Source organism: Cucurbita pepo, chromosome LG07 (assembly GCF_002806865.2).
Source record: "Cucurbita pepo subsp. pepo cultivar mu-cu-16 chromosome LG07, ASM280686v2, whole genome shotgun sequence".
NCBI classification, from domain to species: Eukaryota; Viridiplantae; Streptophyta; class Magnoliopsida; order Cucurbitales; family Cucurbitaceae; genus Cucurbita; species Cucurbita pepo.
The window spans coordinates 7,159,187-7,174,670 of record NC_036644.1 but is presented as its reverse complement, the minus strand read 5'-3'; the positions used below and the strand labels follow the sequence as shown (position 1 = coordinate 7,174,670).

Here is a 15,484-nt window from a genome sequence, read left to right as displayed (position 1 = left end):
AAAAAAAAAAAAAAAAAAAAAAAAAAAAAAAAAAAAAAAAAAAAAACAAATATAGCCTAGAAAAAGGGCTAATCATATGTTCCCATCCATCCTTGGTTTGGGCTATAATGGGTTCAACGTCTTGTTCTTTCTTCGACAATTTCTGATATCTATTGAACCTTTCAATAAGATTCAAACTCATATGAAGTTCTGACCATCTGCGAGAGGAAAAATAATGAATAGATCTTGTAGGATTCTCGAGAAATTCTTCGTCTGCTTCTCATGTTTCGTGAATAGCCGGGACATTGAGGAATATCCAAAAAAGCATTTATGGAATCAGTCTAATTCTATCTCTATTTGCATTTAGGGAATATCCAACACTACCTATTACTAAAAAAGTTGAGAATATTTGACATTTGTAACTAAAGTTAATGATGCGCGGTATGATTTATAAATAACAATTCCACGATCTATCTCAACTCTATTCAAATTGTTCGGGTCACTAGTTCAATAAATTCTAAATTTTAAATTGATTTAAAAGATTTTTTCCGATACCCATCCACGCTCACCCGAGTGGGTGAGTATTATGGAGCCGATCATGACGTTTTTATTTTATTAATATTATTTTGAGGTCCCAAATGACCTTAAGACCTTTCTTGAGATTGGTGATTTTCCAATGCCCAAAAGAAATTTAGTTTTTTCTTGGGGAAACCAAACACATCATTGCCATACTTACCTTTCTCTTTTAATAATAATTGGTTTGGTTTCTTTTCTACTTTTTTTAAAATATATATTTTGCACATGAACTTTAAAAACATGTTGATTATTAAATTATTAGCTTTTTAGATCTAAAATTTTCAATATTTATCATTGANGTTTTTTCTTGGGGAAACCAAACACATCATTGCCATACTTACCTTTCTCTTTTAATAATAATTGGTTTGGTTTCTTTTCTACTTTTTTTAAAATATATATTTTGCACATGAACTTTAAAAACATGTTGATTATTAAATTATTAGCTTTTTAGATCTAAAATTTTCAATATTTATCATTGATAAATTTTTAAATTTATTAAAAAAAATACAAATGAAAGTTTAGAGTAATCATAAATTTTAATTTTGTATAATGTATATTTATTAATTTATAAAATTATTTTGGACACACGGTTAGACTTCTATATTGCATCGAGAAGAGAGATCGAAAACAAAAATTTTCTAATGTTGTCTTTAGGTAGCACATTCATGCATAGAATAGAACTTCTGTGGAAAGAATGTGAAATCGAACTTATAGGGCTATCACCTTTTTTAATCGTCTACTTCGATATATGTTCGATATTCTGATGCAATTCCAATGCAAGTTTTTTTTTTCCTTTTTTAAGTGGTTATGTTTCTTTCTATGTAAAAAATGTTTCGTGTGTGGGTGTGTAATAATATGAAAAATAACTTGGGAGGAGACGTTGTAGACCATGTTACACAACATAATAACGTCCACGAGTAGGGAAAAAAGAGATAGTGAGTTGAATGAATATCATTATGGAGTATTTTAACTTCCACATTAAATGTTGACTATAACAAGTCATGAAATTGGGTCATTCATTATCTTATGAAATCTATTGATCGTACTTAATTAATTTCTTTATTCAGTATGAACTTGAGTTATTACAAGACTAGGAAGACAAAAGAACAAATGTTAATTAGCTATTGTTAAGGGTCGTCATAAGAGTTATACAAATTGTTATAAGAACCCTTGAAAATAAAAAAATTTGTATAACTCTGACGGCATCTTCCTAACACAATAGCTAATGCTTGTTCTCTTGCATGTCATGTCATAATGCAAGTTTACAACGTCCTTCAATCGATAAGTAGAACCAACATTTTGAAACTTTAAATTGATTAATGACCAATAACGCAACTTCTGACTAGTCTATGACATCGGCAATAACATTTAAGGGCCGTCATCATCTCTAATTTTCCCTTGATCAAGAACATTGTCATGCTATGTAGCATGACTACCATATCCCCTAAGTTATATGCCACCACATTATCAGACAACAAAGTATACTAGAGTAAGTACAAGTACGTAGATATGAAGAGAATATGTTACCTTTCATTATATAGGAAAGATGCGGAGATTGATGAAATTTCTTCACCTATATTATATGAAAATGGTGTAGATGTCGACCAAATTTCATGCCCTATGTTATGAGAGAAGGATGAGCATATGAGAAGTTTTACACTCCCATATCTTGTATCATATACGAAATGAGATATATATATTAAGAATTCTTGTTTGTATCATATACGAAATGAGATGTATATATTAAGAATTCTTTCCACGACAAGAAACCTATTAGGCCTTACATCATTCCTAATAACAAGAGCACGAGCTTTTAACCTTGATTGGAGCAAACGTCTTATTATAAGGTTGAGCTCGTTCGAGTTTCTACAGCTTATTTCATAGATATGTAAAAAATTCTTCAAACGAAATCATTGTTCGCATCCAAATCTTTCATCTCCCCATCACCATAATCCTTTTCACTCTCATTCTACACCGTTAAAAACGTAAACAAAAAACAATTAAAAGAAAAGAAAAGAAATTGAATCTCGAAGATGGTCGGATCAACCTAGGAGGGATGCATGTTCCAACTGGGAAGCATTCTCATCTAGTTTCATGCCCAACGAGGAAATGTACTAAATCGACCAAGAAAATCAATAAAAATAATCTTGAAGGTGGCCCGATCAACCCAACCGAGAGACATGTTCCAACAGGGAAGCATACTCATCCTCATCCATATTTATGTTTGACTAAGAATTGTACTAAATCGACCGAGATTTCAACAAAATTTGCAATATTCCATACATTTAACAACATTTCAGAAGATCTAACCTTTATATACACAAGAATAATGTAATAAAGAAAGAAAACTTGTAGGACTTGCGGATTTTGAGGTTAGAAGCTGTGAAAATAAATGGTTGGTGAGATAAGGTGTAAAAGGCTGTTAGGATTGGTAAAAAATTGGTGAATCAAAATTTTCATGTAGAATGTAGGGAGGTATAAATCCAACACGTCCTTTCTAATCATCTACAACAGAAGGTACTACTTTTTGATGGCTCAGAAATAATGGTATAAAGAGAGAAACCAGAATCTCTAATAATTTAGTTAAGAGTTAAAACAACAATTTCCAAACATTTATGACATGCTAACAGAAATGTCAGCAGCACCCCTAGATAAAATGACTATCAAAATGTTAGGTTGAAAATCAAATCCGTCTTATATATTGATTTAGTTATATCAAGGACTAAGTTTCACTTGCTTCGGAGGTATAATGTTTAATCTAATTTGAAAATCACTTTCATAAATTTTCAATTCACTGTAAAACTGTAAAATTTCATATCGTTATTACAAACAAAACCTACTGTCCAAATAATTCTTCTTTTTAACTTCTTATGGAGAATTTCACGGCTTTGATGGTGAAAGATTTCTGTTGGGAGTGAAACTATCAACTAAGCCATACTTGAAGCCCACAAGAGGCCCCAGACCAAAGGTGTAAGGTTGAAGGCAAGGCTTGTCCAAATAATTCTTCTTTTTAACTTCTTATGGAGAATTTCACGGCTTTGATGGTGAAAGATTTCTGTTGGGGGTGAAACTATCAACTAAGCCATACTTGAAGCCCACAAGAGGCCCCAGACCAAAGGTGTAAGGTTGAAGGCAAGGCTTGAGACTATGACAAAGAAATATGGTGTGAGATCCCACAACGATTGGGGAAGAGAACGAAGCTTTACAAGGGTGTGGAAACCTCTCCCTAGCAGATGTGTTTTAAAAACCTTGAGGGAAAGTCCGAAAGGAAAAGCCCGAAGAAGACAATATTTGTTAGCGGTGGGCTTGGACTATTACAAATGGTATCAGAGTCAGACATCAGGCGATGTGTCAACGAGGAGACTGAGTCGGAAGGGGGGTGGACACGAGGTGGTGTACCAGCAAGGACGTTTGGCCCCGAAGGGAGGTGGATTGTGAGATCCCACATTGGTTGGGGAGGAGAACAAAGCATTCTTTATAAGAGTGTGAAAACCTCTCCCTAACAGGCATTAAGGGATTTTAAAAACTTTAAGGGATGCCCGAAAGGGAAAGTCCAAGTTGGACAATATCTGCTAGCGGTGGGCTTGGGCTGTTACACATGGTGCACACCATGTGACATGAGGCGTGGGGCCTAAGATGTAAGCATAAGAGGTTGGTCCCTTCAAGGATAGCCAAGGCCCATGGAGGCTGACCCTAGGTCTTGAAGGTCGATCCCCATGGGAGACAACCAAGGTCATGCCCCAAAGGGATCAACCCTTGTTGGTCCAAGAGATATGAGGTGAACGTACAAGTCACAAATAGCTAAGACCAGGCTCCAACTCAAGTCCAATTAAATAATGATTTCTATTACTCAACTAAACCTCAATAATCGAGGAGGTGAAACGAAGAGGGGCGTCCAAAACAATTCATGTCTTTTTCTAAGATATTTACAAACTGGATACTTCTTGACGGTCGAAGTGTAGGCGACTTAGGCACTCCACTAGTGCACAGTTCTCTTATTTTGTAGAACATTTATTCAATCCCCCATTCCATACAAATTCACCATTAATCTAAATTTTGGCATCAACAGGTTTCGTATTCCACGAATTCGAATTGTTTAAAAATTGGAGGAAAAAATGGATACTTTAATCACACCTATAAAAACTCCCATATCAAGAAATATCAAAACTCAAGCTTAACAATAATGCAACAAAAATTTCAACAATAAAACATTGAAAGCATTGTGCATCCAATGCTTTTTGCACCAACCGCCTTAAAGTTGTAATCACAAGTATCTTGCGTGCAGTACTCTAATATAAGATCCTTCTCTAAATAGAAATAATATACTTCTAAAACAGAAAAGATTGATGATACAAAATTCAATCACAATTATATTTCCTTTGCTCCCACCCCCACCGAGAGAATTGATACAAATTACAATAACATTCAAGTCATATATCTATATCTTTTAAAAAAGGAAAATTCTACTACTATGGTAGTATGAAACAGCTTTCATTGCTTACCATAATTCCATACTACCTCTATTCATTAACTGCCATACTATGAGACCATAACATAAATTAATATGTAATTAATTAACATGTCAAATGAGAGGAATTATACTATCATAGCACTGAAAATTTCCCCAAAAACTACTTAAATAAGAGCTTGCCTTTCAAGGGAGTGAACGTACCTCCATAAACCAAGAATCTGATTGTTGTGAAGGAGATGCATATATTGCAAGCCAGAGAATGACCACAGTTGAACAACTCGGTCTCAAGATTTTTGAGCAAATAATTCACAAGTCAATATATCATCCATGGATGTCGGTGCCCGTCCAGCACCTAACACTGGGATGAGATTGAAGAACCGATCAACATGAACTGTTGGATTTGACTCAGCAAGTTCATTGAAAGCACGAGAGAATATGATTGATGCAGCCTCCAAAGTAATATTAAGGCTAGTTGGAAGGTAGAACCTTAAACTCTACAAAAACGATAAAATATGTCAGAAAATCTAAGAAATTTAAATAATATTCATAAGCGGGATAGCTGTTGTGAAAATAAATAACATGGCTTGAATAAGCGTACGCCTCCCTGGAAAGTTATCAAGTCTACCAATTATTCAACTTAGATTTGACTTTGTCCAACGAAGAAGACACCATGAAGATTTCTGGGATTTAGAACTAATAGTACATTAAGTTAAATACAAGAAAGCCTACAAGAAAGGACTGGATCAAATAAAATAATAAATAAATAAAGGACTGGAAAACAACAGACGACAATCAAAACTTTTGTTCAATAATCCTTTTGCAAGGATATTTTCCAGATTAACTAACCTTTATATCTTCCCAACAGCAAGCACTGTCTAAGAGAGCTTCATTGAGAAGACAAATGCAAAATTTGGAAACCAATTCTAAGTGCTCTTCACTAATCTGATTTCCTCGTAGGCTAGAACAAATATTCCGAGCAAGTTCATTTGTCACAGACAACACAACTGCACATATATTTCCATTAACAACGCACTTCTGAATGCAAGACTTGTGCCAGTCTTCATGTTGGAAACCCCAATATGTAGGCGTATGTAACTTCGATGAGTCATGAAGATTTTCTGCTTCCGTATCGAAATTCTCTTGAACATAAAGAACAGGCTTAACTTCAACAAGTGCTCTGCAAAGAAAATACTGGAAATCAAAAGCAAAAAAAGAAAGAAGCACTTACAAATATAATAAGCACCATTTGACTCAATTTTGAAAACCAATAAAATAGACACAAACCTATGGTGCATCATCTAGATTTTCAACTTCTACAAGAGCAATGATCATTCGAAAGAATCCATCTTTTTTTAATTTGATATTTTAAATTGAGCATCGAGCATAAAGATAAATAATTTCCAACATAAGCACAAGTACGATGAAAAAAGATGTCATTACATGGACACATAAAAGCTTACCCTTTAGGAAGATTGGGTACATGTATATACAGATAAATAGTATCAAGCACTTTTGACGAACTATCTTTTTTGGAATGCCTCATTTCTTCAAGCATACCATGCAACTTGTCCTCTATTTTCTTTCTCTCCTCTAGTTGAATACGAGTAGAACAGTACGTGACAAGCAGAACAGAAGAAGTAGATATTGAAGAGTTAAAAGATTCTGACACTGCTTCACAATTTTTTAGTGCTTGTTCCAGCTCATGTGTAGCACCTCCACTACAAAGTGTCATAGTCGGAGGGTTAAGCCCCAATTGACCGGCCATGTAAAGGATTTCCTTGTGCAAAGTTGCCTGGAAATAAACGATTGCCAACATGAAGAACCAGAGGAAGTACGAAAACAATTTGATTCTGTCATCTACAATAGCCACGACATAATATAAAATGTAATTGCAACTGATACGTGCATTAGATTGCCAATGGTAATTTCCTAACCTAGGCATATTTTTCACTAAGATTGAGCATGATTACAATAACATTAGCAGTGAGGCTAATATAGCCGACACATACAACCCAAGCAATTTTTTTTTCTTCCTTCCCACTCTATTTTTAAAAGATGGTGTGTTCGGTTTGACCCTAGAAAGATTCATAGCTGATGAAAGCTTTCTTGCTAGATTTAAGTCACACTCTTAAGAGAATGTTTTAGCATCGAGCTGTAGATGGACTAGTTTAAATTAACAGCAATAAATAGTAATAAAATAAACTCTTATAGAGTTAATTTTAGGAGTAGGGGCCAATGTTTCTTGATAATCAATAAAGTTAGAGTAAAACCTTCAGCGACCAATTCGGCTTTTTATATTTTTTTTGCCCGTTGATAAATCTACAATGTTCCATGTACATTTTCTTAGGTCTCTATCCTTTATTCAACCTAAAAGCACTTTTCAGAAAAATACGCAAACAACCCCACTCCTGTATTGAGAGTTCTTCATAAGGGGATGAGTTATCAGTCGTTTCGATTGATATCTCAAGAACAACGGTAACAAGAACAAGAAAACACCCATCTATTTGAGAGAGCTGGTCCCATCCTTCTAGACAACCTTGTCCACAAAATACCCTAGCTACCTGACCTCCCAAAACCTCCCCATAAACCTCTCATATCCCAAACACTGTACAACAATGCACAATCCCTCAATGGTCCTCACTCTAACCATTTTCCTCATCCTTTCCCCACTTTACCCTTCCTTGCATAAGTGGGCACATACCACCTCCTCAAGATAAAATTCTGGAAATTGGTGCTTAAACAATGATAACAAGGACAAGAAAATAACCAGCTAGGCACCCAAGACACTTTTACCTGGCTATATGGTCCAATGCAACTAGGCGCCCAAGACGATATGCTCTGAACATGAAGAACTCTTTTTGATTGGTCATTTGCCACCAGAACTTCAATATATGCATTTCCTGATCTCACTTGCAGAAGAGGCAATTCGATTGTACTGCGTGATGGGACACCAAAAGGGCACTTCTCCTGTGTTATAAAACTGACGTATGTTTCATTAGCCAAAGCAAAATCATCCATATCAGCAAGGTAAAGATGAATATAGAGCACATTTTTCCATCCATAACCACGACCTAGAAGTTCTGATTCTATTTTCCTGAGAACAGTCTTTAGATCATCTTGAAGACCTGTCAATGAAAGACTTTAGCGTGGAAACTCGCAAAAAATATAGGCTGAAAGTTGGAAATGTAAATATGATAGTTGTTCCTTTAAAAATGAGTATATTTAATCAACCTGAAGAAGTATCACGTGAATCTTGCAACCAGCAACTAATCGCAAACGTATTCTGCATCCTTGAACATGAAATTTGAAGTCTATCATCTGGAACATCATCAAGTAAATGACTGGCACTAGAGGCGTCAGCAACAGACTGTAATGTGTCACTACTGTGAAAGCAATCTCCTTCAATTTCGAATAGAAGGCCCACTCTCTCATGGTCAACAGAATTGTTGTCACAGATAGAAGAGGTCTTTGCCTTATACTCCAAATGGAAGGAAATAGGATGAAGGAACCCTACTGGTGCTATGGAATCTGATGAGTGCATCACAACTTTGGATTCGTCAAGCACAATCCTAGCATTCTGAAAAATTTATATGTTATTTGGTAGCCCAAGAACATTATATGCACATTAACTTGACTGAAGTTCGAGAATGCTTTACCATGATGAGATTGCAGACTAAATCACTTAAAGTTTTTTGTTGCAAGAATTTATTTCCAAGTTATCAAAAAGGAGTGTCAAAGTTAGGACATCCATGCGTAAATACAAAATTACAGAAACTAATTTATTATATATTTTTTAGCCTTTCTTTCTCTCATCAATGGGATTTGAGTTTGCACAAGCAAAATTTGAGTACAATCATATGGTTAATAGATCCACAAGTTAGTCTGGTATGAACCAAGGCATCAATCATGCAATATAAACTTCAAGGAAGATGTGAAGAAAATGTTGTTCAAAGTATCTCAAGATGTTGCAATTCATGCCACATAAAAGAAGAATCAAGCTTCATTTATTCTTGGATGGTTACAAATTTTGGGTGGATGATAATCTAGAGTTATGGTGTTTTTTTAATGTATTTTAAGACTTTAATTTATTTTAAGGTTACATCTACATAGTGGCTAATTATGGTCATAAAATACAAAAGTTACAACTCTAAAAATTCCTCATGGAAAGTCAGGGGTTTTCATTTTGAGATATAAAGCTATATATGTTATATTTGTAAAGTAGACTTAAAAAATGGAGTTAAAAGAGCATTTGTGCTTTTCTTTAGTCAATGACTAAGTTTCTATTCAATTCTATGTAGTTTAGCTTGCATGTTTAGAATCATCCAATCTTGACATGATTGATCTAGCTTGTGGGGTGATTTGAATCTCAAACAAGTGTTCTTGCCTTGAGATATTTGATCAACAAGGTAATCCAAATCTTACTTTCTTGGAGTGATTCCTTGTCATTTGGTACCAGAGTTTAATGCTTAAGATCGAATATATGTTTCCTTTGCGTATCTTTTCAATTTGTTTGAGCTTCACTGGTGTAAATGAGTACAAACAGAGTGACCTAAAATTCTCTGAGTGTATACATGAGAGTGTTGTGAGATCCTAAGTTCCACAAATAGATTTGTGGATGAATCCTCTTGAATAAGTGAAGAATGATATGGACCAACGCATAATCATGCCATATAAACTTCAAGAAAGATGGGAAGAAAATGTTGTTCAAATTATCACCCGAGGTTGAAATTCATGCCACATTAAAGAAGAATCAAGTTTCATTTATTTTTGGATGGTTACAAATTTAGGGTGAATGATCATCTAGAGATATAGTGTTTCTTTAATGTATTTTAAGACTTTTATTTACTTTAAGGTTACATTTACATAGTGGCTATTATGGTCATAAAGTAGGAAGGTTACAACCCTTGAAATGCCTCATTAAAGGTCAAAGATTTTCATTTTGAGGATATTTGCGAAGTAGACTTGGAAAATGTACTAAAAATGGCATTTGCACTTTCCTTTAGCCAATGGCTAAATTTCTTTGCAATTCTATGTAGTTTAGGTTGCATGTTTAGAATCAATTAAGCTTGACATAATCGATCTTGCTTGTGGAGTGATTTGAATCTTAGACAAGGGTTCTTCCCTTGAGTAATTCCTTATCAAAGTTCCCCTTGAAATTGTTTACATTAAATTGCTTTGATTAATGGTAGGCCTAGCTAATTTTCCTTCGGTTGTTGATTTTAGTCAAGAAGCTGAGGAGATGGCTGAACGCACCACATAATTGCACCAGTAAGTCCAACAACACCTAGAGAATTCTAATTCCAAGTAGCCTCTGTGGATAAGCATAGGTAAGCGAAATCCTTGACTAGTTGGTCCAAACCCAACGTAATTTTCAGTCATCTTTTTTGGCCTTAAAACCTTAAGCATGTGGAACTTAAATTTTTTTTTTTCTATTGGCTTTTCCAGATAGAGAAGTTGTTAGAAGGCTGTTTAACTGTCTGTTAGCTTTTCTAGCCGTTAGAAAGTGGTTAGAATGCTGTTTTGGACTTCAAATCCCCTATAAGAACTTGGGGTTGTATGATGCATTATTATCAATAAAATTCTGTTCCTTGGGTACAGCAATGTTCCTAAGAAAGAAACAATTTAAGAAAAAATGGAATCATACAACCAACTGTTATCCAACATTCAATAGGATAAAAACTCAGAACATACCTTAAAAAGAGGGCAATCAAGGGTCAAAGTTTCATATTCCCCACCTTCACCACATACATTGATCCCGTATAATCTGTCCAAACGAATGAAAAAGATAGTAGCTGTGTTATTGCTGCTTGCCAAACTACAATTCAAAAGCTAACATAACATTGTTAATTACTTGTTCAACTTATGTAGAACTGAATCCAAAGAACTTAATTCTTTGCCCAAGTGCGTCATCGGATCCAATCCCATTGCTGCAACCTAAGTTAGACCAGAGTAATTTCAAGCCATCAAAATAAATAAAAGGCATATATTTTACGTGATGATATATAGAAAAAACAAACCATCAGAAAGGGCATCAATTTTAACATCAAAATTGAGATTAATCTCCAATATCTTGATACAATAGCATGTCTAAACTGAAAAGCGTTAGAGACGCACACACCAGGAGACACCCTCAAGAATATCATGCACTGCTTTTTCTTTTTCTTTTTTTCGTTTTTTTTTTTTTTTTTCCCCTCTTGTATCAATTTATTCTGTATATTGCAATGCAGTTTCCTTATTTCCATTCTCACTATCAGGAACCATCAAAGACCATTCAGTAACTTCATTATGGTAGGTTCACTTCCATAAATTTCATTTTATCATTGAAATGGTGTGTATAATAATACAGGATAGTTGGAGTTTGAAACAGTGAATTGGGAAAAGTAAACTTTGTAATGGTATGAAAAGAAGTTTAATTAGTGCTGGTTGGGAGGCAAGAGGGCTTCCAACCCTCTCCTCCATCTTGTAATCTTTTCAGTGCCTCAATACAAATCTCAATAGTTCCATGCCACCTCAAAAAAAAATTTACAAAGTCGATTAATTGCCAGTAATTAGAACTTAGTCAGGTAGGCATAGGAGAAAATTCATTTAACTACTGGTTCGTAAATTCAATTTTGTGCATTTGCAAATAGATACATATTCCTACTTACTTCAGATTTTTAGCGACAAAAAAAAAAAAAAAAAAAAAAAAAAAAAAAAAAAAAANCAGAATAAAATAATACTCCAAACATTTATTTTGGTCGACATCATCCATGTTAGAAGAAGATAAACATACTAATCCATGCATTATCATTACAAAATGAATTTAGTTATTCAATCATATCTGGCCACAGCATAAAATAGGTTAATGATAAAAGAAACAAATATCATTACAACTAATTAGACAGAGCATGCATGTACAGTTTAATGCAAAAGTTTAATCTAGCCAAAACATCACTCCACCCCCCCCCCCCCCCCCCNGAGAGAGTTATACCTTCACTGTGATGGCCAAAATTCCATTGTTTATCTAGTTCAAAAGAAGAGGAATAAGACTTATGAGTAAAATTCAAATGTTGCATGTCCATTTTAATGCTTATATACATGTTATTCACCATTTCGTGTAGAAGCAATGATTGATCTTGTTTCCACAAATATGCTAGAGAAACAAGTCCTAGCCTTGAACAAACACTCTCTACCCGCAATCTTTGATAATCAGATGCAATGGCACCAGAACATACTGCGGAAACACTAGGTAATTGCCTCTTCACTTCCTTTAGCAAAATATACATATCTTCCACTTCATCACCTGGAGTGATCCTATAGTTAAGCTTCTGGTGCCTAGAATAGTTCCATAAAATAGTAACCATTAGAATGAGAGGGAACCTAATGCATTGTATCTTTCTTAAACAAGATACAACCTTTTCGATTAATGAAAAGGAACAATAATGTTCAATGATACAAACTCCCAAAAGAGTGAAAAACCAAAACAATAAACTATGGATATAGAACTTCTTATGAGGGATGAATAAAGCCTCCCAATTTGTGCAAATAACCTGATGCTTGTATCATAAAACTAAATGAATGGGCGATGCACTTTTTTAGCCCAGACAACTTTTTTCAATGAAATACCCGCTTTCAGATAATATACATAAACGTACAGATTTGGAGTACAGAAAAGGGAATCCCATGACATTGAGATACAGTGGGAAAAAAACAAAAACCAAATAGCAATTACAAGAAGAGCTCCAGACAAAGGAAAAGCCCTAAACTCCTAACTGCTGAGTTACCAAAACCCAAATGAAGGTATTAAACCTAATTAAAGTCCAAACAACCCCCAAAAGTTCCCCACGCCTCAAAAAATACTCCTAATTTTCTCGAGCAAAGTGGTCCACAAAAGTGCAAAAAAAATAAATAAATAAACACACACATCAAGCTGATGCTTTTTACCTAAGAATTCCTTTTTTTTTTTAATAGACTTACCTTGTGGATCCTTGAATTCGCCTTCTAAACAATGGAATTCCCATGCATTCTGCGTAGCTAACAATAATTTGATGTCCAACCTGAAGATTTATAGCCAATAACCCAAATTAGCGATCTTAGACTACAAGTCCTCGATTACTTCTCAAATGATAATATACATATATAAAGGGGTGAGGTAATTCAAGTCTCAAATCAAAGGAGTGAGGTAACTACTGTGGTAATTGGTTAACTTAAAATACCTCTTATTAAATTATGCACCAAATGCAGCCATAACATATTTGGGTTGGGTTGGCCGGATGGTCCAAACTAGTTATTCATTATAATGTAACAAATACAAAAATATAAGAAGTATTAGGACTTCAATATTTGTCTTCTAATTTCCAGACATTGTTGGTTACAAAGTCATTTATGAAAAATAAAATTTCAGAGATTTAGAGATTTGTATTTACTGTAATTGCGGAGTAAAATATCTAAAAGAATTTATGCGTGAAATGAAGTTAGTGTGTGTGTGTGTGCATAAGAACTTTTTTTTACCAAGGAACAAGTTTTTCATTGATTAGCGAAGTGTTACAACTTAGTAGTATATTCAAAAGATACAAACTCCTATGAGGAGCTAAATAAAAATAAATATGAAAAAGTTATTATAACAAAAAGATATGTCTTTTAATAAATAGTAATAATCATAATTTGGGTCGGTTCCATCTCAAAGCAAAAAAAAAAGGTCATAACCCAACACATTGGGTTGATCAAAATATTTTGGGTCTATAGAGTTTCTTGAACACACCTCAGTGTCTTCAAGAAAAAAATTAACAATGAGCCAAAGGAGTGAGATAACTCACGGGTCATGTAATGGCCCAAGCCCACCGCTAGCAGATATTGTCCTCTTTGAGCTTTCGCTTTCGAGCTTCCCCTCAAAGTTTTTAAAACGCGTCTGCTAGGGAGAGGTTTCCACACCCTTATAAAGAATTTTTCGTTCCCTCCCTAACCGATGTGGGATCTCACAGGTCAAGTCAAAGATTTTATAAGAAATTTAAATCTCAAAGTCATACTAATTGGACTTTCTTGGTCGAAAAGAAGGGGAAGGGACAAGAAAATCAACCATGTCAATCCCATCAACCAATGCAGGTATTCGATTTTAATTACAGTTCTGAAAATGGAGAAGGAAGCATAACTTAATTATTTCCAATTCCAACAAGTGTGCCTGATTTTTCACGGAGAATTTTCAATCTGTGAGACAGTGACCTGGTTGGAGAGTTCAAAACTTAACAAAAAGTGCTCTTACATGATAAAGAAGAACGATAGTTGATTGTCAAAAATCAAATCAACCATTTGCTTCAAAATTGTAAGTGACGTATCAGTCCAATTTTGCATAAGGAAGAAAACAAGAAGACTTACAGTTTGATACATGTAACTATCAAGCTCATCCACGGAATCATCGGCAGGCATCAAATTAGCTAACGCTACAATCTGAACCAAACAGCAGTATAAATTTACCGAAAATAGAAAATCAAACAAACCAAAATTGAACGAAAGCATAAACTGTAACAGCCAGTGAACATTGTTTTCATAAGCCAGACAAAAGAAGAAAAGGAAGAAGCATTAAGAGGGAAAATCGAGAAGGAAAACGAAACCTCGTGGCCGAATTGAATCGACTTCATCATGGCAAAGCAACTGTCTTTGCCGCCGCTTACCAATGCCACCACCTTCATCTCCGATCGCCGACTGAAAGAAATCTCTCCGCTTGTTCGTTGGGGTTTAGGAGAGGTTCTGGCGCGGGTAGAGATGGGCAAATTATATCGTTTAACACAGGTCAAATAAATAAATAAAATTAATTAATTAAACAATATTATTATTATTATTATTATTATTATTATTATTATTATTATTATTATTATTATTATTATAAATTTTAATCTAAACTTTTAATTCATCAAATATATTACCAACTAGCCCTATAAAAAGTTTTTCTATTTTATTATCTAATAAATTCTTTAAAAGAATATTTATATATGTTCATTAATTTTATTATCTAATAGTGTACTCCAAGTACGTTGAGAAGCAAATAACATCACCGAGTGATAAGGGTAAACAACATCGACCCAAACTAGTAGATAAGTGGAGATAGATAGTGGGTCGGGTAGGTTAATATCAACAACCGTACATGCACGTGTAACGAACTCGAATGCTTGGAGATTGTAGAGGGTCTTATGACCGCATGCTCATGAACCCAGATGGACGTATTTCTTATGGAAGAACTGATTCAAATATGCTTGGAGAAGAGTGCAGTGAATCTCATATGGAACACGATAGACAAACGTGCAACAAATTGCTCTCAACAATGGGTTTTAGGGTTAATTATTATCTATCATTTAAAATCATTTATTTTATCGTTCAAACTCCTAAGATCAAATGTACTTGCAACATTGTTACGAATTTTTTATTGACAGAGTTCATGCACAAGCACAACTAATTGACAGAGTTCATCAAAGTATTCTTCGTGAA

At 34.4% G+C, this 15,484-nt stretch overlaps 1 protein-coding gene and 1 long non-coding RNA gene across 3 annotated transcripts; both read right to left on the bottom strand.

The window, feature by feature from the left end:
- Positions 1 to 1,591: 1,591 nt before the first annotated feature.
- Positions 1,592 to 2,159, bottom strand: LOC111799274. Its single transcript, XR_002815799.1, has 2 exons — positions 2,083 to 2,159; positions 1,592 to 1,999 (listed from the first exon to the last, which is right to left on the bottom strand). It is a non-coding gene; the product is annotated as an uncharacterized LOC111799274 (long non-coding RNA).
- A 2,739-nt stretch (positions 2,160 to 4,898) lies between these two features.
- Positions 4,899 to 14,763, bottom strand: LOC111799056 (diphthine--ammonia ligase). Of its 2 annotated transcripts, none has more exons than XM_023682447.1 (12): positions 14,614 to 14,763; positions 14,378 to 14,449; positions 12,983 to 13,062; positions 12,115 to 12,340; positions 11,997 to 12,029; positions 10,878 to 10,960; positions 10,718 to 10,790; positions 8,258 to 8,603; positions 7,820 to 8,151; positions 6,487 to 6,818; positions 5,873 to 6,203; positions 4,899 to 5,520 (listed from the first exon to the last, which is right to left on the bottom strand). In XM_023682447.1, exons 1-12 carry the CDS (start codon positions 14,689 to 14,691, stop codon positions 5,311 to 5,313), a joined length of 2,196 nt encoding a protein of 731 aa, XP_023538215.1. In that variant the 5' UTR covers positions 14,692 to 14,763; the 3' UTR covers positions 4,899 to 5,310. The 2 variants fall into 2 exon arrangements, with proteins under 2 accessions (XP_023538215.1, XP_023538216.1); XM_023682448.1 differs by having other exon boundaries at positions 12,115 to 12,308; positions 14,614 to 14,749.
- Positions 14,764 to 15,484: the final 721 nt, after the last annotated feature.

What these genes read in the sequence shown, in the direction of transcription:
- LOC111799056 (XM_023682447.1), bottom strand. Translation starts at nt 14,691, where the DNA reads ATGAAGGTGGTGGCATTGGTAAGCGGCGGCAAAGACAGTTGCTTTGCC. An exon ending in CGAATTCAAGGATCCACAAG is followed by an intron (nt 12,341 to 12,982) that starts GTAAGTCTATTA and finishes GAACTATTCTAG; the next exon opens with GCACCAGAAGCTTAACTATA. An exon ending in TTGATTGCCCTCTTTTTAAG is followed by an intron (nt 8,604 to 10,717) that starts GTATGTTCTGAG and finishes TAAATTTTTCAG; the next exon opens with AATGCTAGGATTGTGCTTGA.